This window comes from Schistocerca americana, chromosome 6 (assembly GCF_021461395.2).
Source record: "Schistocerca americana isolate TAMUIC-IGC-003095 chromosome 6, iqSchAmer2.1, whole genome shotgun sequence".
NCBI lineage: Eukaryota > Metazoa > Arthropoda > Insecta > Orthoptera > Acrididae > Schistocerca > Schistocerca americana.
The window spans coordinates 439,270,941-439,294,512 of record NC_060124.1 but is presented as its reverse complement, the minus strand read 5'-3'; the positions used below and the strand labels follow the sequence as shown (position 1 = coordinate 439,294,512).

Genomic DNA, 23,572 nt, shown 5'->3' with positions numbered 1-23,572 from the left:
CGAATTATGACTTTTTTTCTAGGATTGTTATATACCCTAAAAATTAATTCATGCAAATAATTTTTAAACTGCTTAAAACTTTCGCAGTATAATTCTGATGTAATACTTTTAACTGAAGGTGGAGGGTGAAGAATAATAATTAAGGTTTTAAACAAGTGGCCAATAACTTGTTCTGGATACCAAAAGGTAGATATTGTTGACCGAAATGTCATCTTTACAAGAAATACTTGCGCCAGCACTTGCGTCAAAGAAAACACGATGTAATTACCTTTTTTGCAAAAGTGATGTCTATCTATAGAACCTTCTCAGAAATCCATGCTCTATATTCACTCACATCAGGGAGCATCTCAAATAATATTTGTTCTGTGTACGGAGAGTCCACCATCAAAGCTTTTCACTCAGCAGCAACTCATCACTGTCTTCCTCTCTCTCTCTGTCTCTCTTTTCTGCAGTCGATTCACTCACTCGCCTGTGCTCTACTAATAACACAACCTCTCGTAGCGAAATAAAAAAAAAGTCGTGTGACTAGGGCCTCTCGCCAGGTAGGCCGTTCGCCGGGTGCAAGTCTTTCGATTTGACGCCACTTCGGCGACTTGCGCGTCGATGGGGATGAAATGATGATAATTAGGACAACACTACACCCAGCCCCTGAGCGGAGAAAATTTCCGACACAGGTGGGAATCGAACCCGGGCCCTTGGGATTGACATTCTGTCGCGCTGGCCACTTTTTTGTTGTTTTTTGTTTTGTTTTTGAGTGTGTGTTTGGTCGTTGCGAACGTCACGTGACATCCGTTGAAGTTTGTTGTTGTTCCCTTTACTAAGTTTTTATTAAGTAGGCCAACCAGCTCAGCTGCCGGACGAGGACTCGTAGCCATAAATACGTATCACTCATATGTTCAGGCATCCAAGCTTGCTCACAGTGGCATATATTTCAAACAAACTGTCTTCATATGTCGTGAAATGGGGTCTTACGTTTTCAATATTTCTGCCTTGTACAGTTCTCGGGTGTCTTCGTAGGTCACGTCATAAGTTCTGTACGATATTTTGGCAAACGTTCCTGCTGCAGTCTTCGGGTGGTTCATGATGACTGCTGCGCTGCACGAACTGCGTCTTGTATACGTTAGCCGCTCTGTTCCGCTCAAGAAGTGTACCAGTGCTGTGTGGTCCGCATCCGCTGGCGACACTGAGGATTCTAAGGACCGAAGTTCGCAGCTAAGTTTCGCCACCCCCATTGCAGCGGCCGAACTTAGTCACAGGAGTGGTTAGATGGAGTGGGTTAACGGCCAGAGTACATAGGACACTGACCAGATCTTTTTCACTGTGACTAGAGTACTGAAACCTTTGTGCCCAGCTTGTGTGCACCCTGCATGACAGCGTCTGTGCTGAATACGTGCGTGCCAGTTTGGGTAAGCATATATCAAGATATGCTCTGCACTCACCCCCTCAGAAGCTCACTGAAAGCACAACGCGTCGACAGGCAGAGTAGCACAGAGGAGCATGGCCAGGAGCGTGCATATATTCATTGTGCTATTGATGTAGTATGGAAGTATGGATTAAATACATTCGAGGAAACGCACTAAAGGCTGTATAAGCACCGAATTCATTAGTTTGAATCGTATTGCGTAGCATATATCAACCAACAAAGGCATTTTCACAAATCTGACAAAATTAAAATGTCTAAGAAGAAACAGCTTTTTCGAAGAGTAAATATTTTTCCGTAATTACCTTGTGTCACAGAATTTCTCAATTAACCTTTTTTCATACTCGTGATTAAAGCTATTTTTGTGTTAGCAGAAGAGCCAACACCGTGTTACGAGTGGAAGCGGAAATGCACGCGTTTTAGCTCACGTAGGCTGGCGTGAGGAGGGACGAACTATACTGACATGAGGTCTGAAACATGACAACGAATGAAAATTCAGAAAGCGGACGTAATTACTTTGATACTTAACTTCAACCCATTAACGATGAACGTCGCCCTTGACGGTACATGATTCACAATATTATCTCTTCAGAATACATTCTTGAAAATAGTACTTATAGTAACTGAATATGGCGCCTTGCTAGGTCGTAGCAAATGACGTAACTGAAGGCTATGCTAAACTGTCGTCGTCTGCAGATGAGAGCGTATGTAGACAGTGAACCATCGCTAGCAAAGTCGGCTGTACAACTGGGGAGAGTGCTAGGGAGTCTCTCTAGACTAGACCTGCCGTGTGGCGGCGCTCGGTCTGGAATCACGCGGGTCCGACGTACACTAACGGACCGCAGCCGATTTAAAGGCTACCACCTAGCGAGTGTGGTGTTTGGCGGTGACACCACAGCTATTACCTTCCCAAATTTCATTGAAACTGGTTCAGCGGGTTAGTAACGATTAATTGGAACATCACGCATTGTGTGGCAGTTCTTCAAGCATCTCAAGTGCTTATGACGACATGTTTAATGAATTTTGTGTTGTACAATGGTACAACTCGCCATGTACATTGATTGGTATGTGTGAACACTGCCTGCAAATAATGTCGCGAATACAGCTAGTCGAAAGGGTGTAAAACATTAAAACGTCCCAGGTGAACAAAAAGTGGAGATCTAGTAATCGATAAACTGTTCTTCATTCATCATTTACGGAGGGTTTCAGTGAGGAAAAGGTTCGTATAGGTTTGAAATTTGAATTTAAGGATTTTTGCCAGCTACTGAGTCCTCCCTTTCTCTAATACTTCATGACTATAATCTGCAAATTCATGCATCGTGACCCACGCTCCTTTTCATCCCTAAACCCTCCCCTTTGATAGGCGAATAGTTCTTACCCCCGCAGCTATTATTTCTAGATAGTAATTGATATGTGCATCAAGTCTGACTGAAATTGGTGCAGAGGTTTCGGTGGAGGTTTGGAATACGTACATACATGCATAAACACATACGTATGTACATAGATTTTTACAATACCTATGGATATGGGAGACCTAAGTTTCTCCCGCCGAATACAGTGATCAAATAGCTTACGGATATGCAGCCGGGTGACGTCGTCGACAACCGCCGATATTTCGACTGGAGTACACCCTGCCAGTTTTAAGGCATAACTGCAGAGATGGGTTGGAAATTGTAGGGCGTGCTCTTTTCGATATATTGGCTGTTGTTGATGTCAACCGGATGCATTCCCGCAAGTAATTTGAGTATTGTATGAATTTATTATCCTCGATCCGATTTTGGTGAAATTATGCCTCTGCGGTTCTCCAAACTATGATTTGTTTACCGTCGTAAATCCCTTGGAAATTCATATTTCTGGAGATTAGCGTGTTACAGGACAAACAGACGCGTTGACTCATTTACAGATTAATTATTTGCGTAGATTGTGTAACTTCTTCTGTCATTCATTTTTGGTCCTGAAATGAGTGTAGACTTGTTTCTAGATCGAGATTTGCTTAGTTCTCAAACGTATTTGTCGTATGGCACATTATGTCAGAGTTGTGATGAACATGTACGTATTAATTCACTTGTATTGTCCGTCCCTTAATTCTTATTAATATGTAACAAAAGATGATACGTCATTCACTTGTTCATCACATGCTGTCCGTGTCCGCAGTTTCGATCATTCTTGTTAAAACGTGCTCTCTGTGTCAGCTTTAATATATTACATTACCCAGAAAATTATTGTGAAAATATTCCGATTAAGCGATGCAGTATATTAGAAACTATATGGTCTAGACATAGGTTGTCCAATGCGTGATCATTCGTTACAAAACAGAACACTGCATAACTTTTCATTCATTTCTTTGTTCGGGTGTGAAGCAGGCATTCAATAAGATTATGGGTGGGGCTGTTAGTATGTTGTTGATGTGGTTACTTGCAGTTTAGTAAAACAGATGGCATAGGTAGTCTTTCTGCAGTGAGGACTGTTATCAGATACGGTATGTACTTATGGTTAAGGAATAGAATTTGAACCATCCTTAGGTTACTGCATTTTTATCATCAGTTTTTTATATGGCAGTTAATAATGGAACATACTTTAGAGTTCTGCAGTCTAGATATTTTTTAATCCAAAAACATAGTGTTTTCTTTTAGAAGAAGTATCTCTAGTGGGCGTTCTATAATCTTAAAAGAAGTTTTGGTTTTAGTAAATGCATCCATGAATTTCAAATAATGGCAATTACAAATAATCTACATATCTAAATTCTCTCTCTCTCTCTCTCTCTCTCTCTCTCTCTCTCTCTCTCTCTCTCTGTCTCCGTTAAGCCACATGTCTAGAATCGCCTTTGTACTGTAAGGTTCTGCAGTCCTCGTATGTTCACGTTAAGTTTATTAGAGATTTTAATTCCACTAGTATAGCACGTTTCACAGTAGAATTGCTGTAATTTTGAGCACAGGTCTAATTTTCTTTGCCTTGTTTAACTAGTAAGCTATTTTACATAAGTATGCATTTATTTTTCTAGGAATACTAACACTTTCTCAAACTAATTCTGCTTATGTTTTGTGATCTGTGTTGCCCGTTCCTTACTTCGTAACGGATTCCTGAAAGTGACCCATGTCTACTGCAACTTTTTTAGTGGATCGAGAGAATAGTTGAATTTCAAGTTCTTAGAAGTGATGGCTTTAGATTTATAATATTAAAACTGACAATGAACACCAAATTTAAAATTTTTTCCCAGTAATTCACTCATGAACTACACGTAATCCATTGTGGGCAGTTTGTAGCCCTTATATAGTGATCTGGATCCGTATCTACCGCGAGCGTGAGGCATATCAGTAGATTTAACGAAAACTTTCATGACAGAGTTCTGACGTTGCCATCTACGACTTCTACAACGATTGTTCCATCATTATTTCATGTGCAATTGCTCCACCTTCATCGAATCCGCTGTTGATTGGATATGCAATTTGAATTAAGGAATGAGATAAGCAACTACATATTTATGTCGTCACAAGACGTAAATTTAGCAGAGACCTCTGCTAGACTTGATTCTAGTACAAATGATACTTTATTCTACGGGGTGATTCCTTGATGATGTTACAACCTTTCAGGGATGATGGAGAAAAGTAAATGTATCAATTAGAGGTATGAAACGCTAGTCCGGAGTCGAAACGTATACACGAAAACCACCTCAAGTTCCGCTCCAGCCTCGGGCAGAGTTCAAACTACGGGCAACAACTTCCGAATTCTGCTCATGACATACGGAATTCCAGGTGAATACTCTCCCGTACCCTCAGATAATTTTCACTGTTAATGGACTAGTAACGGCGCACGTTATCTTGACGTCAGAGAGAACGAAAACCGTGTACGATACAGCAACAAGGAATTCCGTTTACCTACACAAAATTCATAAGCTGCTACATTTACGAAAGTTGTTAAAAGTGACGTCCCCCTCCGATACTGGCACGGCATCGTCGCATAATGTTGTGTCGTACCCGTTGTAATATCCCCGGTGTCGTTTAAACAGTGACGCAGGCAACCAGAATTCTTGCCAGCAGATCCTCGTCAGCCTCAACAGGCGTCTCGTATATGAGACGTTTTAACCTGGCTCCACAAGAAGAAATAAAGGTGCGATGAGCTCAAGAGAAAGTTTTCGCCTCGAAACAGGACCTCTTCTTATGTGAATGTAGGCTTTCCCGGTATATACTGCTGATGAAATCTTCTCGGGCTTCCATCCGGGTAGTTGCGTCGAAAATCCGCGACTTTTAATGAGTGACGCTCATCGAAACGTAGCGGATTTTCGACGCAGCTACGCGGATGGAAGCCCGAGAAGATTTCATCAAGTCCTCCTCTGCCTATCCACTTTTCAGAGAATATCTTATCCTGGTGTTCATAAACCCTTAGTCCGAAGTGGGTAGAGGCGTTTCATGATGGGAGCATATCCGTTGACGAATAACGTGTGGAATATATTCGAGAAATCTAAGTACAGGTACGTGTATTTCACTGTAAGAGGTATGAGAAAGATATTCGCTTTTGCTTTCGACTCGGCCTTTTCCGGATCAGGGTCCCTTAACTCAAGTTGATACCTTTACCCTTGTTCATCATTCCTGAAAGTTTAAAACAGCGTCAAAATGTATATCTTCCATCTGATGCTATCTCGGAAAAAGCAAGGCGTAACTATACTCATCAGTCATCACAAAATAGACGAGATGGGTGAGCAGACGAGCATACGAACGGAAACAAAGCCCCATACCCTTAAGAAAATTTGGTCCAGAAATGTAACAGTTGAGGGGGGTGGGCATAGGAACACGTGAGAAGAACAATCAGTTGTTCTCACTGAACGATAAGTGGTTCTCTCTGACCCGACGTACAGTGATGTGGAGAGAGCAAAATATTGCCTCACTAATCAGGTATACAACGAACAGAGAGATCAGACAAGCTGTATAACGAAATATTAGTAACGTGTTATGTATTGCTCAACCCTTAGTGAAGAGAAAATGTTCTTAATGATATAAGACAAAGCTCAAGTTAACTTTTACATGAGGATAAGCGACCTTAATATAACCAAACATAGTCGTAGTACTAGTATTAGCAGGTGCAACATGCGTGTCATGATGGCCTTGCGTGTTAAGGTGTCGCTTCAGGGACAATGCTGTAAATTAACTACGGATCGTATCCCCCCGATGGAGTAACGGCAGGGGTCGGTGTGCGGCCCAGCGCAAATAATGTTTATAGGCTGTTTCCCGCATCCCGCTAATACGCGATACGTAACTACCACCTCAGTTACACGATTCGGAAACATTTCGACAACTTCGGTTACTTTCATTTGAGTAACTGTACACGGTGACTGTGGGGGTACACATATTGCGTCCCGAGGAATAACCTGGTGGCTACTGGAACGCCATCAGGCCACTCCTTATACAAGCCAAACCAATTCTGTTAATAATCATGAAGATCATGTGCGGACGCAGAAAAGAGCACTAGGAAAAGAAGCAGTAGTACCAACATAAAATTAAGTTGCAGTTTGTGTAGTAAAAGCAAAATAGGGCCCACTAATATGGTTGCTGTACTGTACCCATCTGTAAGCATAGTGTCTGTAATAGCAGTAACATCAGTGGGTAACATGGATGATAATAAATTTCGTTAAAACAGATTAAAATAATGAATTTTTCATGGTTTCACACTATTAATTCTTCATTTCACAGAGCACAGCTGGCTGTTTTAAATCACTCCCATTACAGAATTGTTGTTCTCTTTAGCTGATTATCATATGTGCTGGTAGTGGGGGGTTCCCAGTTGTGATTAAATAGGAGGGAATTACCAGTTTCGGCGTAACAAAGGAAAAGATCCAGAAAACCTTGGTCGGAACCAGGATATTGTAAACATTTTCACTGTCTTCTGGGACACTGCCGTCATTTTGCCAGGCAAAATATAAATTCTAGTATACAATGATCGTGGAATTAAGTTGCATGTGTGTAGGTGTAACTGTAACTGTCGAATGTCGGTATAAAATGAGGATAACGTCTGTGTGTTTTTCTGTGACAGGTCAGCAACTCCGGACTGAGAGTGGAAAAAATTCCGGGGGAAATGTGCATGTCGTGTAATGCGTAGGAAGCGTTCACATATCCAGAATGATAGAAGGAAATCTATGTTAAAAGAAGAAAGTAAGAATACAGAACTTAGTTCAACATACAGTATACAAAAACAACATAAAACAATATATATATATATATATATATATATATATATATATATATATATAGTTTTATGTTGTTATGTTATATATATATATACACACACAACTGCAAATGTGACGGGCTAGACGGAACTAATAAATGAAAAATTTGAGAAAACAGTATAAAATCATAATTAAGTTAGGTAATCGAGACCATGAGCTTGTAGGAAAGGCTAGTGGGCATAGCTCTTGAGGTGCAGCTATTGCTTTCTCTTTGTTGACTTTGGTTATCAGAGCGCAAAAGGGAAAGCGGCGAACCCTTGCAATTCTAGCCCTACTCCATCTTCCCTTCTCCCACTACAAGGCTCACCGTATCTCCTGTTGCGCCGTGTGCGCTCTCGCTTGGTGGTTGCAGTTAGAGGCAAACCGCCGCGTCAGGGGAAAAGCAGCCATTAAAATGCGCAGCGCAACTCAGCGTTGCGCTTTCTCACCGCCTCTGCACTTTCTGGCGTCCCCTGGGCATCTCTGTCCTCCAGAGAGACGTGTTGTAAGCTACTGCCGTTTACCCTACAGGCGGTTCTCACGTCTTTGCACCCAAAGGATTCCAACGCCTGCAGACTACAAGCTGTAATATTTCTTTACTTGCTCCGAGCGAGAAGAATAGTGGTTAGCACACTAGTCTCGCATTTGGGAGGACGCCATCCTGATTCATGTTTTCAATGATTTCCCTACACCGCTTCAGGCAAATGCCACCGGTATTGTTCCTCTGAAAGGGCACAGTCGACTTACTTCCCCAATCTTTCCTAATCTGATGAGACTGATGACCTCACTGTTTGGTCCCTTCCCCAAATCAACCAACCGTCCCCCATCGGTAGCTGAGTGGTCAGGGCGACAGTATGTCAATCCTAAGAGCCCGGGTTCGATTCCTGGCTGGGTCGGAAATTTTCTCCGCTCAGGGACTGGGTGTTGTGTTGTCCTTATCATCATCATTTCATCCCCATCGACAGCAATTCGCCGAAATGTCGTCAAGTCGAAAGACTTGCCCCGCCCCCGGCGAACAGTCGACCCGACAAGAGGCCCTAGCCACACGACATTAACATCCATTATTCAAACAACCAACAACTAACCATTTCTTCATTGTCTTCTACTCTCTGCCGTTTCTTCCGGTTTCGTTAAAATGACCAGCAAGTTTCCCTTTAAATCTGCCTCTACAGCTCTGTAAGTACTTTGTAGCAAAATTGACATCCGCAACATCCGCAAATGAGCGTCCTGGGATCAGGTACTAAACCGCTTGAGTTGTAAATTGTTTTATTGGTTCAATTACGACTGGTTTCGGTCCATTATAAGCCTATCTTCTGCTATAGGAAAATGGATAAAATATACAGTAATAAGAGACTGCATAAAACATAACAATTAGTTATTATAGTCATAACGGGAATTCACTGTCCAACTGGATATACGAAGTTGATACGTTCGGGATAGTCAGAAACACGGGTGTCATACCATACAATGAAAAAATTAGCCAAAGAAATGAGCAATCAAAGAAAGAAAACAGGAGGAGAAACCAAGAATATCAACTTACAACGTAAGAGAACTTACACTATGAGGGGGGTGGCTGCCGTACACTGAACACAAGGTTGCGGGCAGGTGACAGCCGCACGTGTAGTCGAGATACGGTGTGACACGGTGATAGAAGGCAGCCGTGCACAAAAACTAGCGACTTTCATATTGGAAGGGAATGTAAAACAATTTAGCAGCGAACAGCGTCGAAGTTGACTAATCCAGTACCTAACATTTGGCGGATTGATAATATAAAACTGAATAAAAAAGTTTATAAAGATTACGTAGCTGGGCGTATATAGTGAAAGTTTAAAAACAATATAAAGCTGAAATTTAAATTTAAAAGACATACAAACGAGCTAACACTGACAAGATGAATAAGAATACACTAGCAACAATTGAGTATCAACAAGCACAAATAGGCCAGTTGGCTGCTAAAATTAAAGGAATAAAACGAAAACTACAATTGCTTTGAGGGGCAAAGTTTAAGCGGAATAAAGGTTTTAGCGCTATCTGAGAAGGGAATAATTATCTAGAAGTTACATGTTGTTGGCCGGGAGGTAAATTAACGTCGCCGTTTGCAACAACCTGAAAACTATGTTTGCTGTCAGCCAGAAAGCGATGGAGAACATACTAACCATACTTTCCAGTCTTCAAGTCCACATTATTCTTGTGATCACTGAATGAAAGTGTTTCTTGTTGCTATTTACTCAGTACGATCAGAAAAGTATAAATATAAACAAAAGTATAGAGTTTTAACTAATTGAAATACACATTGAAAGTTCACACACTAAGATAATAATATTCCTATCGGAAAAATCACTATTAGCAGTTCACAGGCTACCTCTATGGGAAGTTGCAAGTAAAATGGCCTATCGCCTGTTTTCTAATCACCAATGTTAACAGCTCGCCTGAAAAGTGGAAAGTAATCATACCACATGCCTCACGGTTTTTTCAACATTAGGACTCATAAACAGGTACTTTTGTGAAAATTAAGCGATTTAGGACGGTGTTCAGTCCACGCGATTTCACTTCTTACTCTTACCAATACAGTTTTGGTGGCTGCCTGGATGTGACGTCATCAGAGTCACAGCAGTCGTTGGCGTTTGGCCGACACTGACAGACTGATATCTCAGTATGAATTGTCTCTCTCCACTGCCTCTGGCTGTGTTTGTACATGAGCGCAGCTGATCTCCGAACTGAACATCTGTTATCTACCGCCCTAAACGCAGGTATCAGCATCTGAATTACGCCTTTCTGGGACACATATTAATTAATTATTGTGTCGTGTAGCAATTTACAATCTTATTAATTTTTATATGAATGAAGCTAGGTTGGCTTTAGTTATTAAAAAATGTTTTATCTCGACTGCGCCTTAACTTGGCCGGTTAGAATTTTTAGTTCTGCCTGTTTAAGATTCCTTGTGAATGATTGTTATCTACAATTAAGTCCAAAAATTTGGTACATTTATATTATTCCATCAAAGTAATCGAGTGCTGTAATTCGAACTTTCTATAACAAGTGCAGATCATACTTAATCTACTATTTCACTCCAAATTTAGTTTTTAGTAAGTAACTTGAGAGTTAATAGCGGTAGGTTAATAAAGTCACACAGGTATTGTTCGTATATTAAACTGAGTCTAATTTTCCTCTTACTGATTGTAATATTTAGCGCCTTAAATTTTTAGTGGAAATGCCGATTTTGAGCAAAATATTGTTCCGACCAAGTTGTGACTTGTTAATTTTGATTGTGACGTGCATTTCCACATATTAACACTACCTTGCCGCTGAACCTTCCCTGAGAACTTTCCGACGCGAACTTTCCGAGTTAACCAAAGCATTGTTGACTAACTTCATGTCCTAAAACAGATACGTAAACGTCTTCGCCACGCAGTCATCTAAAGTTACAGCTATCATGTAACCGGAGAACACTGAAGTGTGATGTTGTGTTGCTCATGAGCGACTGTATGAGCTACCATTTGTTGATGTGTCATTGGTCTTCGGCAGCTGTTGATTGCATCTGTATTACAATCAAACGTTCCAGAAGTACGAGTACCATTAGTTTAACAATTTCCCCCTATTGACAACTACTATGTCCTCTTACATCTTACCAATGTAACAGGTGAAATATGATGCACACAAAAATAAACTTTTGGTTTGCCTTTTCATGCTATTTTGATTTACAGTTTATCGTTTTAAAATTTATTTTATTTTCTAGCATTCTCTCGAAGATATTTCTCAATATTTCGATCCATTTCTTATTATTGTACCATATTAATTTGAGATTAAAATTCTGGCATTCTTTTCAAGTTGGCTCACAGTATTTGAGATTTTCTGTTTTGTTAATTTCTTAGTACTCAACTTCTTTAGCTGTTTGCATATGTTTATGGAGTATAATTGCTCCTTTCGCCTACAACAGTTTCTTCCAAAATTGTGAACCTCTCAAGGGCACACGTGCGATGGTTTTCAGAGGATAGAGGTAGGGGTAGCCTAGACCTGGGGGTATGGAATATATTCGGAGTTTTGGAAGATGAATGGATGCTTCTAAGTTCCAGTTCCGCCCCTGTTAGAAACCTGCGTGAAAGCCACTTTCGCATAACTTTTTTGGAAAAAAAGCACCTGTCTACGCTATATTTTTTCCTTTCCCTGAGACGGGGGTTGGGAGAGAGTGCAGACCCTGCCTTCCCACTTGGAATGGGCGCCCTTGAACCTGTGGTTTGCTTTAATGTGGAAAAGTTCGTCATTCTTATATAGTTTAAAAATGTGCATTAATGATCTAAAGCCTGATACTTTAGTTTGTTTCTATGTTTGCGTACATCTGTAATCTGCACGTCAAGACTCTATACAGTTGAAATACGTATGCAATTCGGGAGCGTAACATCCTGGGTAATAAATCTGTATGTTGTTTCTATGATGTATGGTTTCGCCTTTAGTGCCATTTGGTTTATATGAAGACCATTTTCTACTTGCCCTTCTTTCCAATGGAAAGTGTAAAGAATGTACACGTTGTTCTATCTACCGAAGAAACATTCTTTCGATTTTTGTTACACATTAGTATTAAAACCTCTAATCAGCATCGTCCTGTCAATTATCAGTTTTTGTAGGTATTCGTAGACGGGTATTATTTCCTCAATAAATTATTAACTTGTCGATGCAACCAGACTTTAGCTGTTTCCCCGAATTTCTGATTGTTATTTTGCAGTCCCTTCTTAACATAAATTATTAGATTCTTTCAATAATTCAGATTTGCAATTTTCTTGTTTGCAGTCGGGCCTAGACAAAAAAAATTTTCCCACTCTTTTGCCCTCTGGCGAAACTTATCCTGTAGTGAAACCTATGCGCTGATGTTAACAGTAACTGTCGTTTTTATTTTCGCAGTGTCCTTGTGGTTTGCCTTCTAATTTTATTTAACTTCTACTAAAACTTAATAACTACATCATGCTAACAGTTCAATTGAAATTCTGTACGTTAGACACATAAGAAATGTTATCAAATGGTTTAAATAATTTATTTACACATTTCAAGGAATTATTCAACACATCTTTCGTACGATTTATTATACAACTATAACCAAGACACTAAATTCATGAAAAAACATCATTGCTATATATATAATCGCACATCGATGTTAAATGTCCAAACAACCTGCAACTAACAGAGAAACGTTCTTAATATAGCCACTGGCAACTTCCAACAGTAGCTGATTACTGTCCTCGTTCATATTTGATATGGTTCTAACTTTTCGTGACAAGCATCTCTTTCTCCTCGCTGGAAATGGAGAAACCTATGACTCCAAACAAAATAATTTGTGAAAAAATGCAACAGTCCGTTGTTTCCTGACAATCAAACAATTTAAATTACTAATACATTCAGTGGGAAAATTATAAGCCCCTCTCCACCCACTACAACAATATTATAAAGTAAGGAATATGTCCACTGACGCACTCATAATGAACATTAAAGAAGTAATAATAAGCTTACACCACTCCCTCCTCCCCCCCCCATACACACAGGGAGAGAGAGAGACAGGGGAGAGAGAGGGAGATTCACACACAGTTACATAAAGATAAACAGAGCTGGATACGTAGAATGACACAGTCATATGCACGCGCAGAAAACAGAAGATCTTTCCATGGCCACGAAGACAAAACAAAAGATGATCATTTTACATTGGATCGAAACAAAGTATGTAATGTGAATGTGGATACATAAAAATATGAACACGAAATAAAGTATTGTGTGTCATTGTAGCAGAGGGTAATATAAATCCCGGTGTGTAGATGAACGTATGGAAAATCTATAGGAGGCTGCAAACGTGCATAATAAAGTAATTTCGTAAATAAGAACTGTTTATGATCAATTTAAACCGAATTGTAAGCAAAAGCACAATTTTTACAGTGTCCAGAGTAGAAGCTTTAACTAACTCTGACACACTTAAGATATCACAGTTAGAGAACACAGAACAATTCCTATGTATTCTGTAAGTTTGTGCTTTTGTTTTCTTTATAATTCTTGATGATTTATCGGTTAGGAAAATAACTGCTTCATTCTCAGATCTGGTCTGAGACACTATTACTTCTCTTGCCATATTATTCTGCGCTTTGCCTTTTTTATACACTTCACTAACAACAATTATCTCCGACATATTTCATATGTCAATGGCGCTAATGTTCCTACGGTTATATGTCACATAAACGCTTCCACGAAATGTGAATTTTTTAGTAGCGTCCGCCTAGTGCCTCGGTGTAAAGTGAACTTAATAAAATATTGAAAAACGAAAGTATGACGTCACTTGAAGACCGGAAAATCATGAAATTACTTTCGTTTCCTTTGTCCTTTTTACCTTTAACTATCTTTTTTAATTGAAAAACTAACTTCCCACGTCCGTTAATTGTTAATCTGTGAACTCGGAAAGGAAGTACGTCATCAAACCGAATGCCTGCTGTCATTCCGAAGTACACGTACAAGACTCCACCATGTTGTGTTTTCGCTATGCAGGCAACATTTATTTTCTGCCTCCACAGTGTTATTTCGCTGTCAACACCGTACCGCTACACTTATTCGGAATGCAAAGGATGAGATTCGCCTCTAATATTCTCTGCCATTCAAACGTCAGTTCCAGCCTGGCGGGGCACTGCATTTCGGCGAACGTGCCTGTGAGTACCAAGTGCTTTCCTGCGTAAGGCGTCTGTCTCCGTGCTGAAGTTGCCTTGGCTGTACATCAGGCTCATCACATTCTGTTCGTGCGGAACTATAAGCAGAAAGGAGGGGAAAGTGACGAGACAAAATATATCACGTTATGTGTTTCAAATTAACCTTAATTCTGGTTAAGGCTAATATTTTTGCTACCAGATTCGCTATGTTACTGCGTGCTGCAAAGGAAAATGTGCAATTATGGTGCCGGGGAATTCTTTTCCTGACTGCTTAAATTTTTCCCAGGATTACATTACTTTGGACAGTTTTCGCGTACTTCATTTTTTTGTGGCCATTGTTCGTAAGAAAATGGCAGATATGGCGCTCTGATACCACACGGGGAAAAAAATCAGGAACATCACTCTATAGATACAAGTATCTAAAAGAGAAAACTTCATTTATTCAGGTGCAGCAATTTCTGATACAAATTTTAACCGATATATTGAGAGCAAGGTAAGGAATGCCTTGATATTTTTTTTGAAGAACTTGAAGTTAACTAAGTACCTCATCTATCTGCTCGAATTATGAAAGAGATGCATCATAATAGGAGTAGAAGAAACATTGGTTTCCACAAATAAAGCAGAAATCAAAGTATAGTGCTAGTTCTCAACTCCCTGCGTCGAACAGTGGCATTGATTACTCTTACTTTTTAACAGTTTTTCACACGTAAGAGAAAGTATTTTGTGTCGTGGTACGTTTCGACCTACCACGCATATCTTCAGGATCCCTGTCTGATAGGTGGAATGTGGATTGGATGTGGATACATAGGACGTCCAGTATAACTCAGAAGACCAGTCGTGTTTCATGTTATGTGACTATATACAAAACATAAAAGGAAGTGTAAAATACTTGGCGATGATGTTACGTTGGTGGTGATATCCAAACTTACGTAGGTTATAAATCGTTGTATTAAAACAATTATTTCTAAGGTTATACACTAAATTGTTCTGTGAATACAAGAGCATTTTGTTTTCTCTGAAGCGGTTATGTACGTGTGAAAGAGGTCGTAAAATCGATTTTATAATTTTCAGTGTTTCATAACCAAACAGCCACATACTTGAATGTATTTTATTTATTTTGTGAATGATAAAGTAAACCTAGACGCAGGGCGCGTATAAAAGAGGTACCATGAGAGTAACTACAAAGATACTGGACGGAAAAGGAAACAAATCGACTGATCGATGAAACAACGAAACATGAAAACCTTCGGGAAGGGAAAGATTTATCAACCTACAGAAAGATAAATGGAAGGAAGAGCTGGAAACTCTCAAACAAAAACTATAAGTTATAGTGAAAGAGATGTGTATTACAGTACATGTAAGAACCAAAAAAAATTTAATAATAATGAAAGAGGGATCATGAATTAAGTATGGCGTAAGACAAGGATGCAGTCACCAGCTTCTATCACTCCGTTGGCCAAAATAAAATAAATTACAATTTCGGAGGTGCAATCAAAATTCCAGGTGGAAAACTGTCAATGATAAGATTTTCTGAGAACACTGCCGTCTTTCGTGACAGAGGGAAAGTATTATACGAGAAGTTGAATAGGACGAACTACAGAACAGGTGCTGGAAATTCTTTGCTAATATAAGTAAACCAAAGAAATACGAAAGTAGTGATGAGCAGTAGAAATGAGATTAGCCAAAAACTGGAGACGATGAAGTTGATTGACGGGATAATTCTGATCCATGAAAGTAATAATAAAATATGACATATGAAGATATAGAGTAGAAGATGAAGAGAAGAGGGCATTCCTCGCTAAAATTAATCTGCTTCTCTCAAATTTATTTGAGTCATCAGTCTTGTTATTGGTTTGATGCTGCCCGTTACGAAGTCCTCCCCTGCGTCAAACTTTAAATCTCAAAGTAGCAATTGCAACCTATCACCTCAAATATCTGCAGCACGTATTCCAGTCTCTATCTTCCCCTACAGATCTTACCATCCTTGCCTCCTTGTAGCACCATATAGGTTATTCCTTGACATCCTAACAGTTGTCCTATTATCCTGTCCCTTCTTCTTGGCAACGTTTTCCATATATTCGTTTACTCGCCAATTCTGCGAAGAACCTCCTCATTTCTTACCTTCTTAGTCAACCTAATTTTCAACATTCTCCTGCAGCAATATATCTCAATACATGTTCGGACTGTCTACTGTTCAGGTTTTTCCAAAACCCACGTTTCATTATCAAACAATTCTGTGTTCCAAAGGTTCGTTGTCAGAAATTTATTCTTCAAATTAAGACATATGTTTGATACTAATAAACACATTTGGCCAGGAATGCCATCTTTTCCAGCAGTATGCTGCTTTTTATGTCTTCCTTGCTCCATCCGTGATGGATTATTTTACTGCATAGCTAGCAGATTTCCTGAGCTTCATCTGCTTTGTGATTACTGAACCTAATGTTAAGTATCTCACTTTACTCATTTCTGCAACTTCTAATTAATTTTGTCTTTCTTTGGTTTATTCTCAATCCATGTTCTGTACTCATTAGACTGCTCATTCTGTTCAACAGATCCTGTAATTCTTCTCCATTTGTGCTGAGTATACTGAAGTCATCAGAAAATCTGATCATTGTTAACCTTTCACCCTAATTTTAATCTTACAATTGAACCTTTCATTCACTTCCGTCATAACTTCTTCGGTACGTAGATAGAACAGTAGTACTGAAATACTGAATTCCTGTCTTACACCGTTTTTAATTAGAGCACTTGGTTTTTGATGTTCCGGTTCTATTGTTCAGTTTTGATTCTTGTACATATTGTATATTACCCGCCCTTCCCTAATACTTCCCTCTGTTTTTCTCAGTATTTCGAACATCTTATACCATTTTCAGACATTCTATGAATTTGTCTCAACTTTTCTGCAGTCTTGCTTTCATTGTCAACCACAACATCAGAACTGACTTTCTGATGCTTGTACCTTTCCCAAATCCAAACTGATCGTCTACTAAGATATCCTCAGTTTTGTTTTCCATTCTTCTGTACATTATCCTTTTCAGCAACTTGGATGCATGAGCTGTTAAGCTGACTGTGCGATTATTCTTGCACTTGGCGGCTCATGCTATTTTCGGAATTGTGTGGATGATGTTTTTTTTCTAAGCCATATGGTATACTCATACTGATACATTCAGTACAGTGAATAGTCGTATTGTTGACGCTTTTAACTATGATTTTAGAAATTTTGTTGGAATCTTACCTGCCCATTCTGCTGTAATTCTATCTTAAGTCACTCAAAGCGCTTATAAATTTTGATTAGTATACTAGAGCTCCTATATCTTCCCTGTCGACTCTTGTGTCTTCTTCTGTCATGTCAGCAGAAAACTTCTCCCCCTCAGACATGTCTTCAAAGTACTTTTCCTACCTTTTCGCTCTCCCCTCTGAACTTAACAGTGGACATCCCATAGTATTCTTAATGTTACCGCTTTCGCTTTTATTTCACCAAAGGTTGTTTTGACTTTCTCACAGGCTGAGTCAGTCCTTCCGTCAATCAATCCTTTTTTGATTTCTTCATATTTTTCTTGTAGTCATTTCGCCTTTGCTGCCCTGAACTTCCCATATATTTCATTCCTAAGAGACTTGCACTTCTCTGTTCCTGATTTTTCCCTAGTATTATTGTAGTTCCTTCTTTCATCAATCAACTGAGATATTCCTTCTGTTACCGTTGGCTTCTTCGTAGTTATATTCCTTGTACTTAAGTTTTTTCTTTCCAAACTTTGTGACTGATGTTTTAGGGATATACATCTCTCTTCAACTGAACAACCTCCTGAGCTATGCATTATCCCCGCACTTATAGCCTCAGAGAACCACAAGCTTATTTTTTCACCCCTTGGTGTTTTCGTATCTCACTTCTCTGCATATAATTCTTCCTGACTGGTCTCTTAAACTTCATACTGTTCTTGATCACTACTCAGTTGTGATCTAAGTCAGTAGCTGCTCCTGTGAACGGAATACAATTCAATATCTGATCACGGAATCTCTGCCTGACCGTGATGCAATCTAACGGGATCCTTTCGTATCTCCTACCCTTTTAGAAGTAAACTTCCTCCTCTTGCCGTTCTTGGACAAAGTATTCGCTATTACTACCTGAAATTTCTTGCGGAGCTGAATGACTCTTCCTCCTCTCTCATTCATTCTACTAAGCTCATATTCTCCCGTAACACTTCTTTCTTCTCCTTCCCCTACAGCACCCTACGAGGCATCAACGTCTATTAGATTTTCATCTGCCTTAAATACGTACTGAATTACCCTTTCAATATCCTCTTGTAAAATCCCTACTTTTTAACATTCTGCTTGCGACGTCGGCATGTATACCTGAACTATTGTTGTTGACGTTGGTTTGTGTGTCGATTCTGATGAGAACAACTCTGTCACTGAACAGCTGACAGCAACTCACTTAACTCACTGTGTGCCTTACCTTCCTGTTCATAACGAATCCTACTGCCGTAATACCATTTTCTGCTGCTGATATTAATCTACACTCGTCTGACCACGAATCCTTGTCTTCTTTAAATTTCAGTTCAGTCACCTCCATTATCTCCAAACTGAACCTTAGCATTTCTCTTTTCAGATTTTCTAGCTTCCCAACAACGTTTAACTGCTGAGATTCCACTCTCCGATTGGTAGAACGTTACCATTCTATCTTTGTCTAGAGCACAGCATTGTAATGAAGTTAATTATGATCTATGAGAGAATAGAAGAGGAAATGAATCGAACCTTTTCACCCTCAGTTTTACAGGAACATTCTTAGAATTACGTATACTGATACTGTATGAAATGAGGAGGTAATCCGAAAAAATCAACTAAGAAATTGTTGTATGGAAGACACTAATTAGAACGAAGTGTATGATGTTAGTTCACGCATTAAGGCGCAGTGAAATAACTTCCATAATTCCAGAGAAAGACATAGGGGGCAAAAGTTGTAAGTAAAGAGAGAGTTTGGTATGTATAGAACAACTGACGGACGACGTCACGTATACTTGCTACTCTAATAAGGAAACCATACGGCAATAGGACTTATATAATGTTTCGTACTTATACTACGTGAAGACAAAGCAGCTCAATTCAACTCTGACAAATTCTTCAGGAAATCGATGTTCCTGATTTAAAAGGAACTTCACTGAATCAGTGAAGTTAAGTCTATTTTTCACGGTGGGCTACGTGGGTTCCTGGTTCGAGTCTCAAAGAGGCTCTTTTCTTCCTTTTTATTTTTTCAGTTCAAGTACCTACATCGCTTAAATATAAAAGTTGTCAAACATAAGCTAACGAACATATCGTAATCTACTAATTATGGTTTCTGTGAGAGTTATAAATAATATTTCTATTAGTTCAAGATGTTTTCTTGCTCTGTCGGGAGTGGAAACAGGTCATGAGCATGTGTCCTGTGTTTAGGTACATGTTACACAAAGTCTTTCGATCAAGATGTACGTAGCAAAATATCCATATGTTCTTCCAATTTCAGTACACCAAACGTCATTCCTGTTTTGAACTTGTAGTTTCCTGCTAAGTAAAGGAGATGCACTCCAAATATAGCTTTTTTGTAAGTATTACCATGGTTTCAACAGACTCGGCTTCCTTTTGAAATAATGATTAATTTTTCTAAGCTGAAATATTTGATTTTATTTCTTACATATTTACATGTTTCATTTTCCTGTAATGTGTGGAAATCAGGTTATATACCTCATTCGTCTCCTACTGCATTATAATTACAGATTTCAAACAAAATTTGTGTAAACGGAAACTGAGATGAATTTTGGGTGTGTTTTTGTTATCCGCCGTGTACAGCTTACTACTTCTATCAAACTTCATGCGATAATAATTATGAAGGTATTTTGTTATAAAAAGGGCTGACATTTCTCTTTTTAAAGCATTGATCATTCTAGGACAAAGCTGTTTAAGTGAAATCGTGTTTCTGTTCATTAATACTCATCACTTCGTTAGACACATCAATCGCCTTTTCGTGATTTAAACACTGTAGAAAAAGCAAGGGCAACTGCTGGGAAGTCATAATTACTAAAGAAAAAAAGGAGAGAGCTATAAAATGTTGGTTCGAAATGACAGTTTCAACAACTTAACGTTTTAGGACGTCTTGGCTTCCACCATGCAACCTCTAAGGTCATCACAGTGCAATCTGTTATTATCGCAAGGGTTGCTGCATATATCGTCCAAAGACCGAATGTCGGGTTACCTTCACATTTTCCGTGATATTTTCAAAAGTAAATCAGAACCAGAGTTCAGAAATACAAAGTTTAGTCAACCATAGCTATGAACATACTCATCCCATGGGCAGTTCCTCAAATCACTCTGATACATACAAGCTGTGGATGATCTTACCAAAGTATATACACAGCGATGGCGGCTGCAGATCAAAAATTGGATATTCACTTTTAAACTGTCTGATCCAGTGACTTTGGTCTGTAAGAAACTCCAACAGATCTATCAAGGAATCCACCTCATCCAGTCAGCAACGCCCACACCAGAACAACTCCATCCCCTTCTTGCACCATGTTCTCAAGAGAAATGCATCACCTTAATTGCTTTTCTCTGTATTCGTATCTTGCTACCCACTTATCCCAACTTGTTTCATCCATTTAACAGTGATGGATTTGTCCTGATGCTTGTTTAGGTTTTCCCTAGCTTCTGTAAATGATTTAATGTACATATCCTTTTAAAAGGATACTACCAATTTCGTGTCCCATCCTTCATCAAAAAGAAATTGTTCTCCATAGCTAATGAATTTATATACTTAAATACTTAAATTTATACACTTAAAACCTATCTTTCATTCGAATATCCAATGTTACAGATCTTATACTAATCTCTGTTCCCCGCGACATAAGCTGAACAGCATTTTAGGTGTTTAGCTATGACTGTAACCCAGTGCAAGGAGGTATTTCTGCTTGATACTATTTTTCATCGATTTTGATGTCAATTGTCGAGTAGGTGAAGGTTCTTATCAATATATACCTGTCCGAGGCAGTTGACTTTCTCTCTTATTTTCAAATCTGCACCGTACAGTCACATTAATGTGGCCACAGTCTATGTTCCACCTCACGTGGAATAAGCTGTCACAGAGGCCACGTGGCAGCACAAGCGCTGGACAGGATCTAAAACACGTCACGGGAATGTGGAAAACAGTGCAGTCGTGTTAATGCAGAAACGGAGTGATTTATCTGACATTCAGAATGGCATAATAATTGGCTTTAGGGACAGTGGCGGAAGCATTTCCGGAACGGCTAAGTTTGTGAACTGTTGTGCCGCCGTGGTTACAGTGTATCGTGCATGGTAAACTAGTGCTGAGGCTACTGTGGTTCACCACGGGCAATATATGACAGGGTGAAAGATAGCTGCGTAGATATATGTGGAGCAATAGACGTACAACTGTACAACAAGTGACCTCCCAGAGGAGGCAAGGGGCTACCAACAGTGTCTCCTCAATGACTGTTCAGCAAACGTTGCTGCATTTGGGGCTACGCAGCAGGCTCCTGGACCATGCATCCTTGTTGACTGCAGTTCTTCGGCGACGGAGGATGGAATTTGAACGCTAGTAGCGCTACTAGATGTCCATTGAGTGGCGACCGGTGACCTTTTGAGATGAACTACGCTTTATACTTTAACGAACACATGGCTTTTGTCCTGTACGGTGTGAAACGTCTGAAAGCAAACACTCTGCATACGTTATGGCGTGCGGAATATTTTCGTGGCATTTCCTTGGTGACCGCGTCTATATGGCACAATGGATCAGCGCCGGAGTATGCGTTGGTAATCATGTTCACCACCATCCGCTTACTTAGCTGGGTGGTAACGTGGTCACCTCCCATCCAAGTGGGCCCAGGTTCGATTCCCTGCCGCGTTGGAGACTTTCTCCGCTCGGGATCTGGGTGTTGTATTGTCCGTATCATCATTTCATCCTCATCACCGGCGCGCAAGTCGTCCAATGTAGTGTCGACTATCATTTTGCGGTCGACCTTCCCCTGCCAACGATACCATACGCTCATTCCATTTTTTCTGTGTTTACGATCACATGAAACTTTTCCTCAGTAGGATGATGCCTACCAGCAGGACAATCCAACATGTGAAACAGTTATCGGTGTACGAGCATCATTCGAAGAGCAGCATGCTCCCCTGGCCGCCATACTCACTGGATTTCAAAGCAATCGAGAATCTGTGGGACAAGAGCTGATCGAGCTGTACGCGCCATGAACAATCAAGCGAGAAACATAATGCTGCTGGTCATGGTACTGGAATAGGCATAACTCAACGTACCTGCTGGTACCTTCAACGACCGCATTGACTCTCTTCCTGCAGCCTTCAGCGCTGCAGATGGTGGATTTTTCGGAGTTTAGGTAGGTAGTCACCCTGATGTGACTGTACATTGTAAAAAGAATACACGAGTAAATGAGCTGGTGATTTGGGAGACAGACTGAGTGCGAAATTTAATAACACAGCTTCCAAATGGCTCTAACGGAGGTGAACATCGGATCCAACTGACCACTGATGACAGAAACAGGTACGACATTCCATGTAGCTTGAACCCGAACTCAGCATCTGTTGTGGTTGCCTATTGTTGGTGGGCCAATTTCTGGCAATCCACTACGTTGTCAGTGGCTGAGAAGTTTGGAGAGCTTGGTGGCCTGAGTAACAGGGGGACACCTTCCGTATCGACATAAGTCAAGATAGTACGGGTTACATGCTTTCTTGCATTATGTTAGAGAAAGATAAGAAGATAACACCACAGGGACCTCAAAGGAAGCCACCGGACTTAATACGTCTCCGTTCTAACGGCTGTTGTCTTAAGTATTGGATATATGCACCAGAGGATGAGCAGAGATTTTAGTGTTTAGAAGTGGAGGGCTGGAATTTCAGCAAGTGATGAGGCTTAACTGAATAGCAATTATTGAACACTTAATTTGCGACAGTAAGGCCAGAGGCTGCAATGGAGATTCCGTCTTGGCTGCGGGACCACCAGCTGGGGAAGAGGCGTCAGGCACCATCGATCCCGTAGTAATGAGCCACAGGCTCCTTTCTGCATGTTCCAATACTACAAATGATACAACTAGATTACAGGCTTAGGCCACAATCAAAGATACTTTGAAAAGATTTTACTTCTGAAATCCCGTAAATGCTAAATTAACGACAGATTCTCATTTGAAAAAGAAATGCAAAACAGACTCCAAACTGTCCCATTACTCGGGAAGTTAACTTCAGTCTTGTAACAATAAAAACTGAATTTAAATGACCTATATCAAT

The 23,572-nt window shown here is 39.9% G+C and overlaps 1 protein-coding gene across 1 annotated transcript in view; it reads left to right on the top strand.

Moving 5' to 3' along the window:
* LOC124620197 (nuclear pore glycoprotein p62-like) overlaps window positions 1-23,327 on the top strand; it is a 654,879-nt gene extending 631,552 nt beyond the window's left edge. The window contains exon 4 of the mRNA XM_047146865.1: window positions 23,242-23,327. Coding sequence (XP_047002821.1) covers window positions 23,242-23,327 — 86 coding nt within the window. The remainder of the gene's footprint in view (window positions 1-23,241) is intronic.
* The last annotated feature ends 245 nt before the right edge of the window (window positions 23,328-23,572 follow it).